General features: G+C 34.7%; 1 protein-coding gene across 7 annotated transcripts in view; it reads right to left on the bottom strand.

Moving 5' to 3' along the window:
- Tcerg1 (transcription elongation regulator 1) overlaps positions 1 to 14,934 on the bottom strand; it is a 63,201-nt gene that overhangs the window by 32,621 nt on the left and 15,646 nt on the right. For 5 of the 7 annotated variants that reach the window (XR_011375321.1, XR_011375320.1, XM_070036315.1 and 2 more), the window contains exons 5-10: positions 13,352 to 13,594; positions 8,990 to 9,052; positions 7,483 to 7,683; positions 6,692 to 6,804; positions 5,800 to 5,888; positions 1,321 to 1,481 (exon numbers count right to left, since the gene is read on the bottom strand). Coding sequence is in view for 5 of the 7 variants with exons in the window: in XM_070036315.1 (XP_069892416.1) it covers positions 1,321 to 1,481; positions 5,800 to 5,888; positions 6,692 to 6,804; positions 7,483 to 7,683; positions 8,990 to 9,052; positions 13,352 to 13,594 (870 nt within the window). In the remaining 2 variants the exon portion in view is untranslated. The remainder of the gene's footprint in view (positions 1 to 1,320; positions 1,482 to 5,799; positions 5,889 to 6,691; positions 6,805 to 7,482; positions 7,684 to 8,989; positions 9,053 to 13,351; positions 13,595 to 14,934) is intronic. The other 2 variants (XM_070036316.1, XM_070036317.1) reach the window with 1 other exon arrangement.

The raw sequence follows: 14,934 nt of genomic DNA, 5'->3' as shown, positions 1-14,934 counted from the left end.
TTATTTCGTAGCTGGTTTCCAGTGGCTCATGCCTGAAACCCTAGCTACGCAGAAAGCTGCAATCTGAGGATCATGGTTGGAAGCTAGCCCAGGCTTACAAACTGGGGAGACTCTTCTCAAATTAACAAAAAGCAAGAAGTAGAGCTGTGGCTCAAGTGGCAAAGCACAAGCCTTGAACAATATAAAGAGAAAGCACCCTGCCCCTGAGTTCAAGCTCTAGTACCACCACACATAAAAATCTTTTACCGGATTCATACTTTATGGTACTCTCTTTCATGTTGTATGTTAATAAATGAATAAAATATTTGCAAACAGATTTAAAAAACAGAAGCAAATCACATACATTCTTGGTATAATTCAGTAGCTATACTTATAAGTATTATTATACCTATAAGCAAATACTGCTGAAGGGGTAAACATAGATGCCTAGCATCATTCAGTATTAGATAGAAAATATATTCCTCTTGGGGCTGGGAAGGTGGCTCAGTGGTAGAGCACTTGCCTTGCATGCCTGAGGCCCTGGGTTCGATTCCTCAGCACTACATAAGCAAAAAAGAAAAAAAAAAAACGGAAGTGGCGCTGTGGCTCAAGTGGTAAAGCGCTAGCCTTGAGCTGAAGAGCTGAGGGACAGCACCCAGGCCCAGAGTTCAGGCCCCACGACCAGACCCCCCCCAATAAAAGAAAGAAAGAAAAAATTCCTCTCATTGGGAAATTACAAGTAAAAAATGTCAATATAATATGTATATGCATATATATATATATATATATATATATTCCAAGTAAATTTCTCAATCACAAGTGTTGTATTAAGATTTGTTAAATTTGAAATATTGTTATTATCATGCCTCTCTATTCTTGGAAAGAAAGCTTATTATCTAGTTGAAAAGACAAAACTTTTACAAAATTTTAGTGAACAAAAAAAAATTAAGAAAACCTGTACATTGATCAAGAGGCCTTGTATTCAACTTTCTTGAATGGCAAATCCTTTGAATAACTAAAGAGTAAAAATTAAAATATCTGGGAACTATTGATTACTAAAAAAATTCATACCAATAGTACAAAAAGGTATTTTAAGGCTCACTGAGGAGCATTTTAGTGGTATTAACAAGCAGAAACAACAAAATATCCAACATATATTAGACTAACTGAAGATCTTGACAAAGACATTAAATTAAAATGCATGTATTTTACAAAATACAACTTTACTCAAATTTTCATAGTAGTCTATTTTTAAAAATTAGGTGTTCTTACTGGTCCCCATATATTTCATCATTGAAAGAACATTAAAATTAGAACATAAATTCCTAATTTAAAACTTACTTAGTTTCTTCATATCTTCCAGTCCTTTTTTATGAGGGGGCTCTTGAATAATTTTGTCAACATCTGCCCTTCCAATTAAATCATCAGGTCGATCCCACATAGAAAGTCGGGTGGTGGGATTATAAAAGAAGACCCGCTCATCACCAGTCCAAACAACACACCTAAGAATTAATTCACAATGTCATTTTTCTGTGTTAAAGAACGCATTTCATACTTAGGTCTTTTAAGATCAATTTGTCAAATAGGGAGAGAACAAGGGGATAGGACAGGACATTTTCCTACTTCTAATAGTTTACTTACAAAGTAGCTAACTTTTAGAACTGAAGAAAACTAACTTGCTGATTAAGTGGGAGGGGAGAAAGGTGGGAAAGGAACAGCACTGTATACTGGGAAACCCAGGGAAAGCAAAGCAATTATCAAGAGTGCTTAGGAGCTTGGTTTGGAATATTCAATGACAGTACTAAATAAATGTAATACTCTGGTTTCTCTTCAGATCGCATAATCTTTCGCCTTTTACTAAATGAATGTAAAGGTAATATTGTGCAGCCCTCTCAGCAGTTCTCAAGTTTTATGAAAATAACAGCTCTACTCCTGTGATATAACCAAAATCACCCTTCAAATGTAACCTTCTCTGAAGACTTGAATAACTAATTATAACTGGTATAAAATGTAAAAGAGAACATCAACTGCATCAAACTACAGCCCACTGGTCCTATTTTTCAAACCACAAAACTCAGCCCCCACCCCCGCCAAATAAAATAAGTTGTGAGAGGAATCTGTAACATTTATTCAAAAATATATAAAAATGAGGAAAACAATCAAAATTTAGAGAAGCAATTTCAAAGGAAGTAGATTTCCTATTCCCTCCTCTCCCTTGACAGTGGTTCCTAATTTCAGCAAGTAGTTAACAGTTTAACAGAAGAAACCAAGTGTTTTTGGTCAGATAATCAAGTTGTCAAGCCAAAAGTGACCGATATTAAAATGATCAGAGGCTCTTATGTACTATAAAAACTATAAAAGCAATAGACTTCATGTGACTAAAAGAAAACTGGAAATGAAGAGATAGTAGAGAAGCAGAAATTATATTAATAAAACAAAATTTAGAAATGATAAGTAACTGTAATTTGCATCAGTAATTATCTCACTTGAAGGATGGAGGGGAAAAACAACAACAAAAACAAGAAAAGAATGAACAGAACTTCAGGAACACTATGAAACTACAATAAAATATCTCCAGAAACAAAGAAGGTAGGTGCATCAAAACAAGCAAAGCAAACTTCTTCTTCTCTGTTGTTTTCAATATACTATGTGATTTTTTTTCTTTCTTTTGTATATTCTTCCCCCATGGTATAACCCCTGTTGTCACTGTATTTGATTCCAGTGTCCTGCATCTTGTATGAGTTGGGGAGGTGGGGAAAGAAGGGATAGTAGGAGAAAAACAAAGGAGGGGGTAACAATACTCAATAGGAAATGGACTCATTACCTTACTTATATAACTGCAATCCCTCTGTACTATAAAAAGGTATTAAAAAAAGAAAAAGTATTTTCAACAAGGAAAGAAATTATTAAAATGAGTATGAGATAGATCATATGGTTCAGTAAAAAAATCTTTTAGCACACCTGAATGGCACATAATAGTATAAACTCATATTGCATTTTCAATTATCTTCTATCTGCTTCTACCAAAGAGATCTAAAAACAACTAATTCAATAGTAACACTAGCCCTAAATTTCACACTATGTCCTATAAATGATACTTCCCACAACTAGGACTCTTTGGACAAAGAACTAATTCTAGGTCAGAGGTAGAAAATACACAAAACAAACCCTAAATATCCTGTCATAATAAAAATGCAAATAAAGAAAACAATTATAGCAAAAAAGCTCAGGAGCCAGCCTTAAAGAGAACAAGATGAGGAAACTAATTAAAATAATAACTATAAGAGATAAAAACAAAATATATTTAAATCTATGAGTAATACTCAAGCCAACTCTATTTCTAGAAACTGGTTCTCCTTTCCACTATAGTTTGTAGCAGAATGAACACTGGTTAGGGGGAAGGATATCTCTCTATACATATTTCAGTTAATAAATTTAAAGAGAATTAACAAATACAATTACTGACCTAAGGATCTAGGCCATGGAATTCCAATCTTGTACTATTCAGATTTTGGGTCAAGCAATTCTTCTAGAGAACTATCTGGTGCACAGTGGGATGTTTGGAAGTATCTTTGGCTCCTAACAGCCTCCAAGTTGTAACAAACAAAAATGTTTCCAAGCTAGACACCACCAGTGGCTCACACCTGTATAATCTTAACTACTTAGATATGAAGATCACAGTTCAAAGCCAGCCAAGGCAAGAAAGTCAGACTATCTCCAATTAACCACCCCAAAAAAGCCAGAAGTAGAACTGTGGCTCAAGTAGTCGAGTGATAGATTCGAATAAAAAAGCTCAGAACAGCACCTAAGCCTTGAATTCAAGACCCAGAACAAGTACAAAAGTAGATAGAAAGATATTTTAGCTAGATAGATAGATTGATTGAGATATAGATAAATAGATAGACAGACAGAAAGAAAGAAAGAAAGAAAGAAAGAAAGAAAGAAAGAAAGAAAGAAAGAAAGAAAGAAAGAAAGAAAGAAAGAAAGAAAGATATGAAATAAATGTTTCCAAAGATTACCCAATATCCACTGAGGAGCAAAATTTTTCCTTGTTGAAAACCCTTGACATAGACAGTAATCACTACCAATGATTACCATTATACATCTCTCTCACACACACAGATAGACAGAGGCATGTACACTTTCATTTTGAGAAAACTAGTATCTAAAGATTAGACCTCAAACAGATCTTACCTCTACTTCTACTCACTAGTTTATAAGGTAAGATATTCAGGAATGGAAGATCTTATTAAACAGTACCAAAAGGACTTAAGACAGAAGTTTAGGGGGGAAACAGCAAGAAGAGAAAGTTTGAAATAGAATCTATAGACTACATGACTTTATAAACAACCAAGTCATTTCGAAGTACATACTATATATGGATTAAATGTCAGCCAGGTACTGGTGGCTTATGCTTGGAATCCGGGCTGTACGGGAGGCTGAACTGATACTAAATAGCCTGGTAAATAAGTCAAGACTCCCTCCCAGAAGAGAACCTGTTATCCTAGCCATCATGGGAAGCCTAACATAGGTAATTCATGTTCAGGCATGTGCCTAGACAGAAAGTAGGACTATCTCAAAACAGCCAACAAGAAAACAGGCCTAGAGGTATGACTAAGAGTCATACATAGAGTGTAGCAAACTCAAGGAACTGAGTTTAAACCCCGCTACCACCCCCACACAAAAGAAAAGCTGAGCCAGGGGGCTGGGAAAGTGACTCAGTGGTAGAGTGCTTGCCTTGCATGTTCATATGAGGCCCTGGGTTCAAGTCCTCAGCACCACAAAAGCAAAAAGAAAAAAGCCAGAAGTGGTGCTGTGGCTCAAGTGGTAGAGTGCTAGCCTTGAGCTAAAGAGCTGAGGGACAATGCCCAAGCCCAGAGTTCAGGCCCCATGACCAGACCCCACCTCTCCCCCCGCCCCCAAAAAAAGAAAAGCTAAGCCAGGCACTGGTGGCTCAAGCCTATAATCCTAGCTACTCAGGAGGCTGAGATCTGAGAATGGAGGTTCAAAGCCAGCCGGGGCAGGAAAGTCTGTGAGACTCTTGTCTCCAATAAGAAAACTTTAAGTGGGGCTGTGGCTTAACAGTAGAGTGTTACCATTGAACTAAAGAGCTCAATGCTAGAGTTAAGCCCAAGCCCAAGCCTGGAGTTCAAGCCCAAAAACAAAAAAAAGAAAAAAAGAAAAGCTGAAGTAGAAACAAGAGAGGAATAACTAATATGAGCAGACAAAAGAAAAAGGAGGAAAGAAATAAGATCTAATTGTGTATTGAAAAACCAAGCCCTAGAAGAAAATAATAAGCAGTTGGTTCAGTAGTTAAGTTAAAAAGACCTAATTTTACATTGTTCTATATACATACTAGGGGTGTTAAGCGCACGCGCGCACACACACACACACACACACACACACACACACACACACACACACACACACACACACACACACCATATACATATACATATATATATATTCCCATATGAAAAGTAGATAAACTTATACCCCTATGGAGGTTCCATTTTAAATTTTATATATAAACTTACAACATTCTGAATAATAAAAAAGTAAGAATCAGGATTGTACTGTAGTTCAAGTATAGAACTATGAACAGTAAAAAATAATGGAGAGTAGCATGGAAGAAACTTATAGCAACTGAATTTAAAGTTAGAAAAGCCCAAGTAAAGAAACAAAACTAAAATATCAACTGGATAAAAGTCTATCTGACATATTCTTCTTTAATTTACTTATTCTTCCTACAGAAAGAAAATTTATTTAAAAAATAAAACATGATCAAAGCATAAAACTACTGATTAACTAAGTACACACCATGGAGTACCAGGAATAGGAGTAGTAGCCACTGGCTTTGCCTTTTGGGCAGCTTTTTCTTCTTCAGTCATTTCTTCTTCTTTGGGTTCCTATGGGAAATAATATTGTTCACATTTAGTTAAAACAAAAAAAACACCAAATAAGAAAAACTAATTATCACTACAAATATCTCAAAGTGCAATGAATATACTAGTTGCTAAGGTAGGGAAACCCTGAACATGAATTTCTTTAAAAACAAAATTAAATCCTTGTCCCACTGAAATAACTGAACTACATATTAGCAAAACCCAGCAGCAGCATCTGGTCCTGTCTTACAAATTCACTAGTCATGTATTTAGAGGCAGAAATGAAGAACTAAATTATATGAAATTAGAGAAGACCTCCTCATTTAAAAGTGTTATTTATTTCTCCTAAGTTTCCTGTACTGAACCGTGATTATCATTGGCTCCTCACTAAAGAAGGTTCCAAAAAACAAAATCTTCTGGAATTATAGTTATCATTACATGCCTGAATATAAAATAATGGTAGGAAGTAGAAATAGAATACAACCAACATTCCTCAAATATGAAGTGGTACTTCTGACTTTAATCTGAACCAGTTTACAAGTCAGAAGATTAGATTCAACTAACTACTGAATAGAATACTCATTCTTTTCTTCATACTTATATGTTCTAGCATTGCTCTGACCCAAGATCACCGTCATTCTATGGACCCTAGTTCCATATAATTCCACCTTTCAAAGGAAAAATTGGTTTAAAATGTCAAAGAATCCTAAAATTTCAGGGATCAAACTTACAACAATTATTAAAAATATATGAAATACTCAATTATAAGTAAACTGTACCAATCAATCAAGGTTGGATCCCAGGTTAGCAGGTCATGGCCCTTTTACCTCCTTTATTTCCTTTATAGGCTCTTCCTTAGGATCTTCCTCCTCTGTCTCCATTGGCAGAGGTTCTTCTGATGGCTCTTTAATTGGCTCTTTAATCTTCTCATCTAATTTTTCTGTTAAAAATATGTCATTCAGTTGATATAATTTTGAAGAACTTTCAGAGATTTCGAAGTTGAGAAAGTTGCTTTTTTTTTTGCCAGTACCAGGGCTACCCGGGCTTTCATGCTCAAAGCTAGCCAGACCTCCAGCCCAGCTTTTTGCTGGTTAACTAGAGATGAGTTTCAAAGACTCATCTCTGATAGGGCTGACTTCATTCAAACTACAATCCTCAAGATCTCAGCCTCTTGTGTAATTAGGATTAGACAAAAGCTAAAATGCTCCTTTATGTATTATCATTTAGTTGACTCTGATATGACCAGGAAATGCTTTAAAAACTGACTCACTTCAAAAGAACATAAAACTGGTCAGGTCATTCATATATCATTTGCAGCATTCATACATTTTGCTAAAAAGAATGAATACTAAGACAATTAGAAATAGAAATGGGAGCTACGGTACAGAAAATTATGAGTACTCTACATCTAAGTCTCTAAGGGCCTTAATTCTTTTTCCTTTACAATACATATAAAACACAGTCCTTGCTGATCAGTACTATCAATCCTCAGTAAGGACAATAAAAAAATATGCAACTTTAGATAATATGAAAGTATGTGTATTGTATGCATACATAAGTGAATTGATTTCCACAGATGGAAAAATGACAACTAATACACAAGCAGAACTAACTCTACCTTTTTCCTTTAGTTCTTGGGGTTTTTCCCAGGTTGATTCTAATGTTCTATTATTATAATAATACGTCTTCCCGTCTGCTGTTTTATATTCAGTCCATTCAGAAACTGCTGTTGCTCCAGCTAAGGTAGCAGGTGAAGCTGCAATAGCAACCTGGGGGTGTATCATGGGAACGATAGGAGGAGCCATTCCTGGTAATACACCTAAAAAAAGAATAATAAAAAATTAGACCCAAGTATTAAATTATAATACAAAAGACATCTCTATAATATGAACTAAATCTTTCTATTTAATATTAACAAATAAATGATCAGTTGAAACAAGATCATATAAAAAAAGTGAGTAGTAAATACTAATTTCTACTTCCTTGGTTTTTAAATTCTAATGCCAACATTCAATTAGAAGCAGAAATCAACCCAAGAAAGTTATAAATTTGGGTTCTCTTCTGTAAGGCTGAACATAAACTATAAAAATCATGGTACATTCTCTACTAACAAATGTAAACACTTTTTTTTTAATATTAAAGGGCATTTCTCAAACTAAGAGCTAATTAAAAGAGCTTTCAAAAGACCCTTTGGCAATGGAGAAATTTCTCATGAATTCTAATGAAATGATGACATTCAAGCTATTTTACTGAACATAAATTCCTAAGACAAAATTGTTTTCTAGTTTTAAATACTTAAAAAAGGTATGAACAAAATTCTCACTTGTAAAGCAAATTTTGACTGAGTTTGTCAAATCTAAATAACACAGTCAGTTATCCCTACAGACTGCTAATACAGACTGCTAAGTATATACACTTTGTAAAAGAAAGCAGAGGATTCTTTTGTTAGTTTCTTTAAGACAGATCTATTTAGTCCAAACTCTCACTGAATTCTTAAAACTCCTGCCTTAGCCTCCCAAGTGCTATGATTATAGGTGTATACTACCATAACTGGCAAGGCTTCTAGTTTTGAAGACAAGCCCAATTTATACTTCATAAGACAGATAAATAAATCAAAACCATATATTACTACTAACATAAGGATATGTGAATCTAAACTGAAAACAAAATACTTGATTCTAAATAGTTATCTTAGATAACTTTAAAATATATACTATACACACAAATATTTACACATATACTCACTAGCATGCAAGCATAATAATCACATCACTTTACACATGGATATGATTTTATATTTAACTTAAAAACACATCAAAAATAAAATTAAATGTTATGAATATGAGAATGAAGTTGTTTACACTTATTACATAAATTAAGTTATAAAGTGATCTGACCTTATTTGCTTTTGTGAACCAAAGAATCTAATACTACAGGCAACTGGGAAAATTAAGTGTTGGTCAAAAATGACAACTGTATTTAAACTGCTCATTTAAAAAAAATAGATATATATAAAAATATCCACTCACTAGGGCAAAAAAATAAATAAATAAAAGGATAAACAACAACATTCACTACCATGCCAACTTACAGACAAAACAAACTAAGATGGTTTTAAAAATTACCGGTCTTGGTGGTAGCGACTGTCTTTACATACGGGCAGCTGACTATTTGCATCATTGCTACACCTGTAAAATGGATAAGCAAGCACAGGTTGGAAAGCTGCCATTGTATGTCGGCTACCACTGGGATTCGGGGAAATAATTTACCACTACAATTTAGAAGGTTACTTCCAATGAAAAAGACCAAGAATGGAATAAATTTTGACATTTTGTGGGAAGTGGTGTCCAATCTAATGATACTAATTCTAAATTACAATATCAATTACCTACCAGCTCTGATAATTAAAAGGAGTCTTTAGAGTTTAAATGTAATGAAAGAAAACCCCTTCATTACGCATATGTAATAAATTACTAATATGGGACATTTTACAACAGAACATCGAACCCATGCTGCTGTTGCTTAGATGCCAGAAAACGCAGATGCAGCATGGCACTAACAAATTACTTTTTGTATGTGGCTGTTAAGTTGAAACTACATGCAGGAACTGAGGAATGAGGCTTAACTATGCAGAAGCAGAAAAGGAATAAGAGAAAGAGGGGTGGGAAGGAAAAGAAGAAAATAAAGCATAAAATGGATCCAGATATTCCATGGCAAATAATAGTTTAAATAAAAGAAAGGCAAAGATGAAGGAGAGAAAGCTTATTCAACTAACAACAAATATCCATGTTTAATGCCTGCTATAGGGAATCACATGAAGTTGAACACTGGAAGCAGACTGAAGCTGAAAATCACCCAGCCCAGTTAATATTGCTAGTGTGTGTGTGTGTGTGTGCGTGCGTGCGTGTGTGTGCGTGTGTGTGTGTGTGTATATACAGGCTGACGCTGCAAATACTTCTATCGTAGACTAACAAAGCAATTACATTGAGAATATTATATACAGTCTGAGAAAAATGAAAACTCATCATGATGTGTTTTAATGGCAATAAGAGAATAAAAGGAAAAGCTGGAAAACTAAGATTTATTAACTGAGAAAATTCAAACTTGGAAGTGGATTTTAAAATGTTTTTAATTAAAATAGTTAAGATATAAATTTTACTTTTTTTTCAGCTAGGAAAACTATGGGTACCCATGAAAATTAAATAGAAACGATAAACTATTTCCCCTCTAATGGATGACATGAAGAAAAATCTCCCTTATTGAGAGACTAAAATTAAAGTTTATAATGTTCATACACACAAACAAAATACTGCCAATTTTTTAAGTTTCTTTAATATTTTAATTACTCTTTGATATATAAACCATATTAGAGCTAAACTTTCTATTAATCTTGAATTAAAAGTATTAGACTATAAAACCATGCTGAGTAAAGCCACGTATAGATTCATTTTCCCTAATGTTGAATTTATCTGGTTAAGCAACTTAAGTTTAAATTAGTGTAAACAATGCCATCTGCAGGCCTACCAAATCTATTACACCAGCACTTGCTTCCCCGCCTCACCCCACTTTTTTTGGTGCCATTACAGGTAGTTGTACCCAGGCCTTAGCACTCTCACTCAGCTTTTCTGCTCATGGTTGGTGCTCTACCTACCTCTTGAGCCATGCCTCCAGTGGATCCTGCACCTGAGAAGCTAGGATTGTGTGAGGTATAGGTGCCCAGGCCCTAATGTTTTTTTAAAAAGGGAAATTCTCCAATTTTCATATTAGAACATTTTATGTAGTATTTTAGATAATTCTGATGCCAAGAGCAGTAAGTTTTTTTTAAAAATTCCAAGATTTTAGTTTAGAAGCTGAAATTATAGAACCCTATTCCAACTTTACTGCTCTCAAATCCCACCCTTTATTCCTTCTTCCATTCCTTCCCTTCATCTTGTGTATCTCTTACTTAATTATACTCACTAGAGACAGACAATACTGATTTTAACAAAATTTAAGGCTCCAAGATAACATTAATTGTTCCTGTTGAGCTTTACACTTAGTTGAAAGAAAGAGGAAAAAACTGAAAGATCTTGTTATATGAAAAACAAAGGCCTGGGGAGGAGAAATTTGTAGTCTTTTTTCACTCTAGCACTTTGTAGGACTAAATTAAAAGGGGAAATGAGAAAATGAATGGGTATCAGAAATGCCTTAGTATAAGCAAATATTAATATAACTTTCTCTAAGACATTACTCCCATCTCCCCAAATCTTTGTATCCTAGATAAAAATGTTTAAAACTTACCAATTCAAATTCTCTTCCAGCTGACCTACAAAATGCCATCAGTGTCTGCTATTATTAAATGCTTGTACTGACAAACTTTCACATATGCCATTTGATTTGGTGACCCAAATGGTGACAACCTGTTTTTTAATGATGGGGCAAGAGTCAGGAAAGAATGTGTAGCCATCAAAATACAACTATAGAGGGAGTGATTTATTGTAAAAAAAAAAAAAAAAAAAAAAAAGTTCCAACTTCCACAGAAATAGTAATTCTGTCTTTCATCCTTTCTTTAAACCTAGAGTTAAGAGCCCTTTCAGATTAGAGCTTTTCAAAAGATTTCCACGTAACTATCAGGCTACCTGTAAGTCTTCTCACTATACACAACCTGGTCCTTAACAACAATATCCTTAACTCTAAAGCAAACTAAGATTTCACAAAGTTATGACAAATGCAAGCTATTCTCCATTTGTTATTAAGTTTCCTACAAAAATTATATTCAGTGTTCAGTTGCTCATCTTAATTTTTAACTTAGAAAAAGGATAATCTCTAGTATAACAGAAAACATTTTTGTCTCATTTTAAAATGACTTGAGTTTCTTAAATATCACAGATAGGACATTTAATTAACACAACATCAACTATAAATAAAAAGGCTTTTCAAGCTGGGTGCTTATGGCTCATGCCTATAATCTTAGCTACTCAAGAGGCTGAGATCTGAAGATGGCAAGGCAAAGCCACCCAGGCAGGAAATTCTGTGAGACTCTTTATCTCCAATTAACCTCCAAAAAGACAGAAGTGAAGCTATTGCCCAAGTAGTAGAGCACTAGCCTTGAGAAAAAAAGCTCAAGGATAGCACCCAGGCCCTGAATTCAAGCCCCAGGGCCAATTTTTTTTTTTTAAAAAGGTTTTTCAAATAAAAACCATGAATTCTTAAAACTTTTAGTTCCTTTGTTACCAAATATGTGGAAGTGTTCCTTTCAAAATACTTATTTTGCACAAGGCTCACACCTGTAATCCTAGCTACACAGGAGGCTGAGCTCTGAGGATTGAGTTTTAAAACCAGCCCAGGCAGGAAAGTCTGTGAGGCTCTTATCTCTAATAAACTACTCAGAAAATTGGAAGTGGTAAAGCGCTAGCCTTGAGCTAAAGAGCTGAGGGACAGCGCCCAGGCCCAGAGTTCAAGCCCCACAATCAACAGCAACAACAAAAAGACAATCTGAGCAACAGTGATAATTAAAATGTGTGCAAATCTAAGAAATAACTTTATCTAATTCTACTTGTTTCTAGTACAATAAACTATTAGTAATAAATAGGTGGAGGATTGGGAAATTGAGATAAAAGCCAATGCTCTTTTCATCCTTGCTAACGCAGCCCTATCAACTGACCACTCTTCGGTATCAATATTTTCAAGCCATAACACAAGAAGAATAAATCATGGATCAAGGACTGAATAAATGCATGACAACAGCAAATATACTCAAAGTAGAATGCCCAATACTATTACTATTTAATCCCTATAGAAAGAATTCTCCACAACTCTTAAATCATTCTCTATTCTTTTTAATTTCTCACAAAATAGCAAGACACAAAAATTCAAATTATACCAAATTTTAAATGATTTTAAAATGATTTTAAATGATTTTAAAAGGGAACTTTCTGGTTTCTGTTTCATATGAATCTGCTCACAGAGTAACTCACACTTTCTGCCCAGCAAGTAATAATTAAGTGTTAGATATCTAGATATGTAGGATACTGGGTGACATCACAACACCAACACTTATTTGCTATGTGCTTGGGCAAATAATTTGATCTGTGTACCTACCTCATAAAATAGTTGAGAAAAATTAAAGAAATGAATATATGTAAAGTGCTTACAACAGTGGGCTATGTATAAATCAACTTGTGCAAGCTATTATGACTTGTGACTTAAACTTCACAGACTCAATTCCTTACATACTGTATTTGCATAAAAGATCATCATTTTTAATTTACTTGAGGCTAATCCGAAGTGTAGCTTTAAATGTGACTAATTTTAAGACATGTAAACAACAACAAAAAAAGACATTTACCAAAACTCAAGAGAAAATATTGCAGTTAGCCATGAATCTTTCAAAAACATTTCAAACAAGTGAGATTCAAGGCAAATTTCAAATGCAACAGACACATGAGAACAAACTACTGACAATATGAAAACAAAGCTGGAAAGACTACTGTAATCTGATGGTTTACCTGGAAGGGGAATTGGCATGCCAGGAAGGGGAACACGAAACGGAGGTACCATTACTGGTGGGAACGCAGGTATTGCTGCCGCTGGCTGAGGTACTGAATGAGGAACAGCAGGAGGTAACGTCTGGGGATGTGGTTGGGGAACAGTTTGCACTGGTGTGGCTGTAGGAGCAGGAGTTGAAACACTAACTGTAGGCGTGGCAACTGAAACAGCAGAACTTGGGGTCTGATCCTGTGTTGTGGGTGCTGATAAAAGATAAAAGCAAACACATGTATTACTCTTTCATAAACCATTTTATACTATATTCATATATCATTATGCATTCAGTAAGCACCTAAGGGTCCCCTTCCATGCACTGCAAGAAGTTTGTCAAAAAGTCTGTTGTCTTCCTGAAGTTTGAAAAACAGTCAACTAAGTGTAATATAGGAAAGAAACTAAAATACAAAGTGAAATGGAATAAATGTATCAGGATATAAATCAACATCCACAAACCACTTCTAGCGGTGGAGAGGTTTCAGAAAATTTTATAATGGGATGATGAGCCTTGAAAGAGTCAAGATTTCAAAGGGAAATATAAGCCAAGTGGGGGAAACGGATGAGCAAAGACAGAGTAGAGAGCCAATAAGGAACTGTTTGGAAACATTAGGCATCCCAATAAAACTAGTGAGTTATAACTGGAATAGGAGGGTCAAGGGCAGAAAAGTGAAAAGCCTTGAAAGGCTAGGGAGTTTGAACTTTCTTGGACAGGAAACTGGGACCTCTTATGTAAAGAAAATGATCTTGAATACACATCAATATTTATAAGCAATAATTACCTCAAGGTGTGTCTTTCATGTTTAACTCATATGCTTTGTTCAAGACTGTAATTTTTGAGTGCATTCTTATGTTATTTATATGGCTTCATGAATGTATGAGGAAGGCAGACTAAAAAGTCATTATTAAAAGTAATAACCATCATTTATTTGATGAATTAACCTGATAGATGCACAGGAAGAAAAGGACTAAGAGGTGGGCAAATCAATGATATTACCAGAATTGTCCAAGAAAAGAACACAGGGGGGAAAAAAGACAGGCAGGTAAGTAACCATTATGTATTAACAAAAATAAGAGTCTAACAATTTAAGATATTCTTTATTTCAAAAATCAGAAAAAAATTTAAAGTTCAAGTTTCAATTGTGAGACCAAGAGATGTGAAGTTCAGAATAATTTGGGGATCTAACTTGTTATTTTTAATTGTCAAAAATAAAACATTTCATCTCTAGTTACCATATTTAAAACCAAAATAAAGCTGGGTGGCTCATGCCTGTAATCCTAGCTACTCAGGAGGCTGAGATATGAGGAGCACGAAGCCAGCCCCGGCAAGAAGTTAGACTCTTATCTCTAATTAACCACAAGAAAACCGGAAGCGTCTTGGTGGCTCAAAGTGGTAGAGTACCAGCCTTGAGCAAAAAGAACTCAGAAACAGCATCCAGGCCCTGAGTTCAAGCCCCAAGACCAAGACCAAATAATAATAATAAAAAAAAGATAAACCCACACTTCACATAAAAAAAGTTCTACTTCTCATAAGTTATAAAACATTTTGATT

The sequence above is a fragment of the Dipodomys merriami genome, unplaced genomic scaffold (genome assembly GCF_024711535.1).
Source record: "Dipodomys merriami isolate MVZ:Mamm:240054 unplaced genomic scaffold, mDipMer1.0.p SCAF_27, whole genome shotgun sequence".
Taxonomy (NCBI): Eukaryota; Metazoa; Chordata; class Mammalia; order Rodentia; family Heteromyidae; genus Dipodomys; species Dipodomys merriami.
This window is presented reverse-complemented; position numbering and strand designations above follow the sequence as displayed.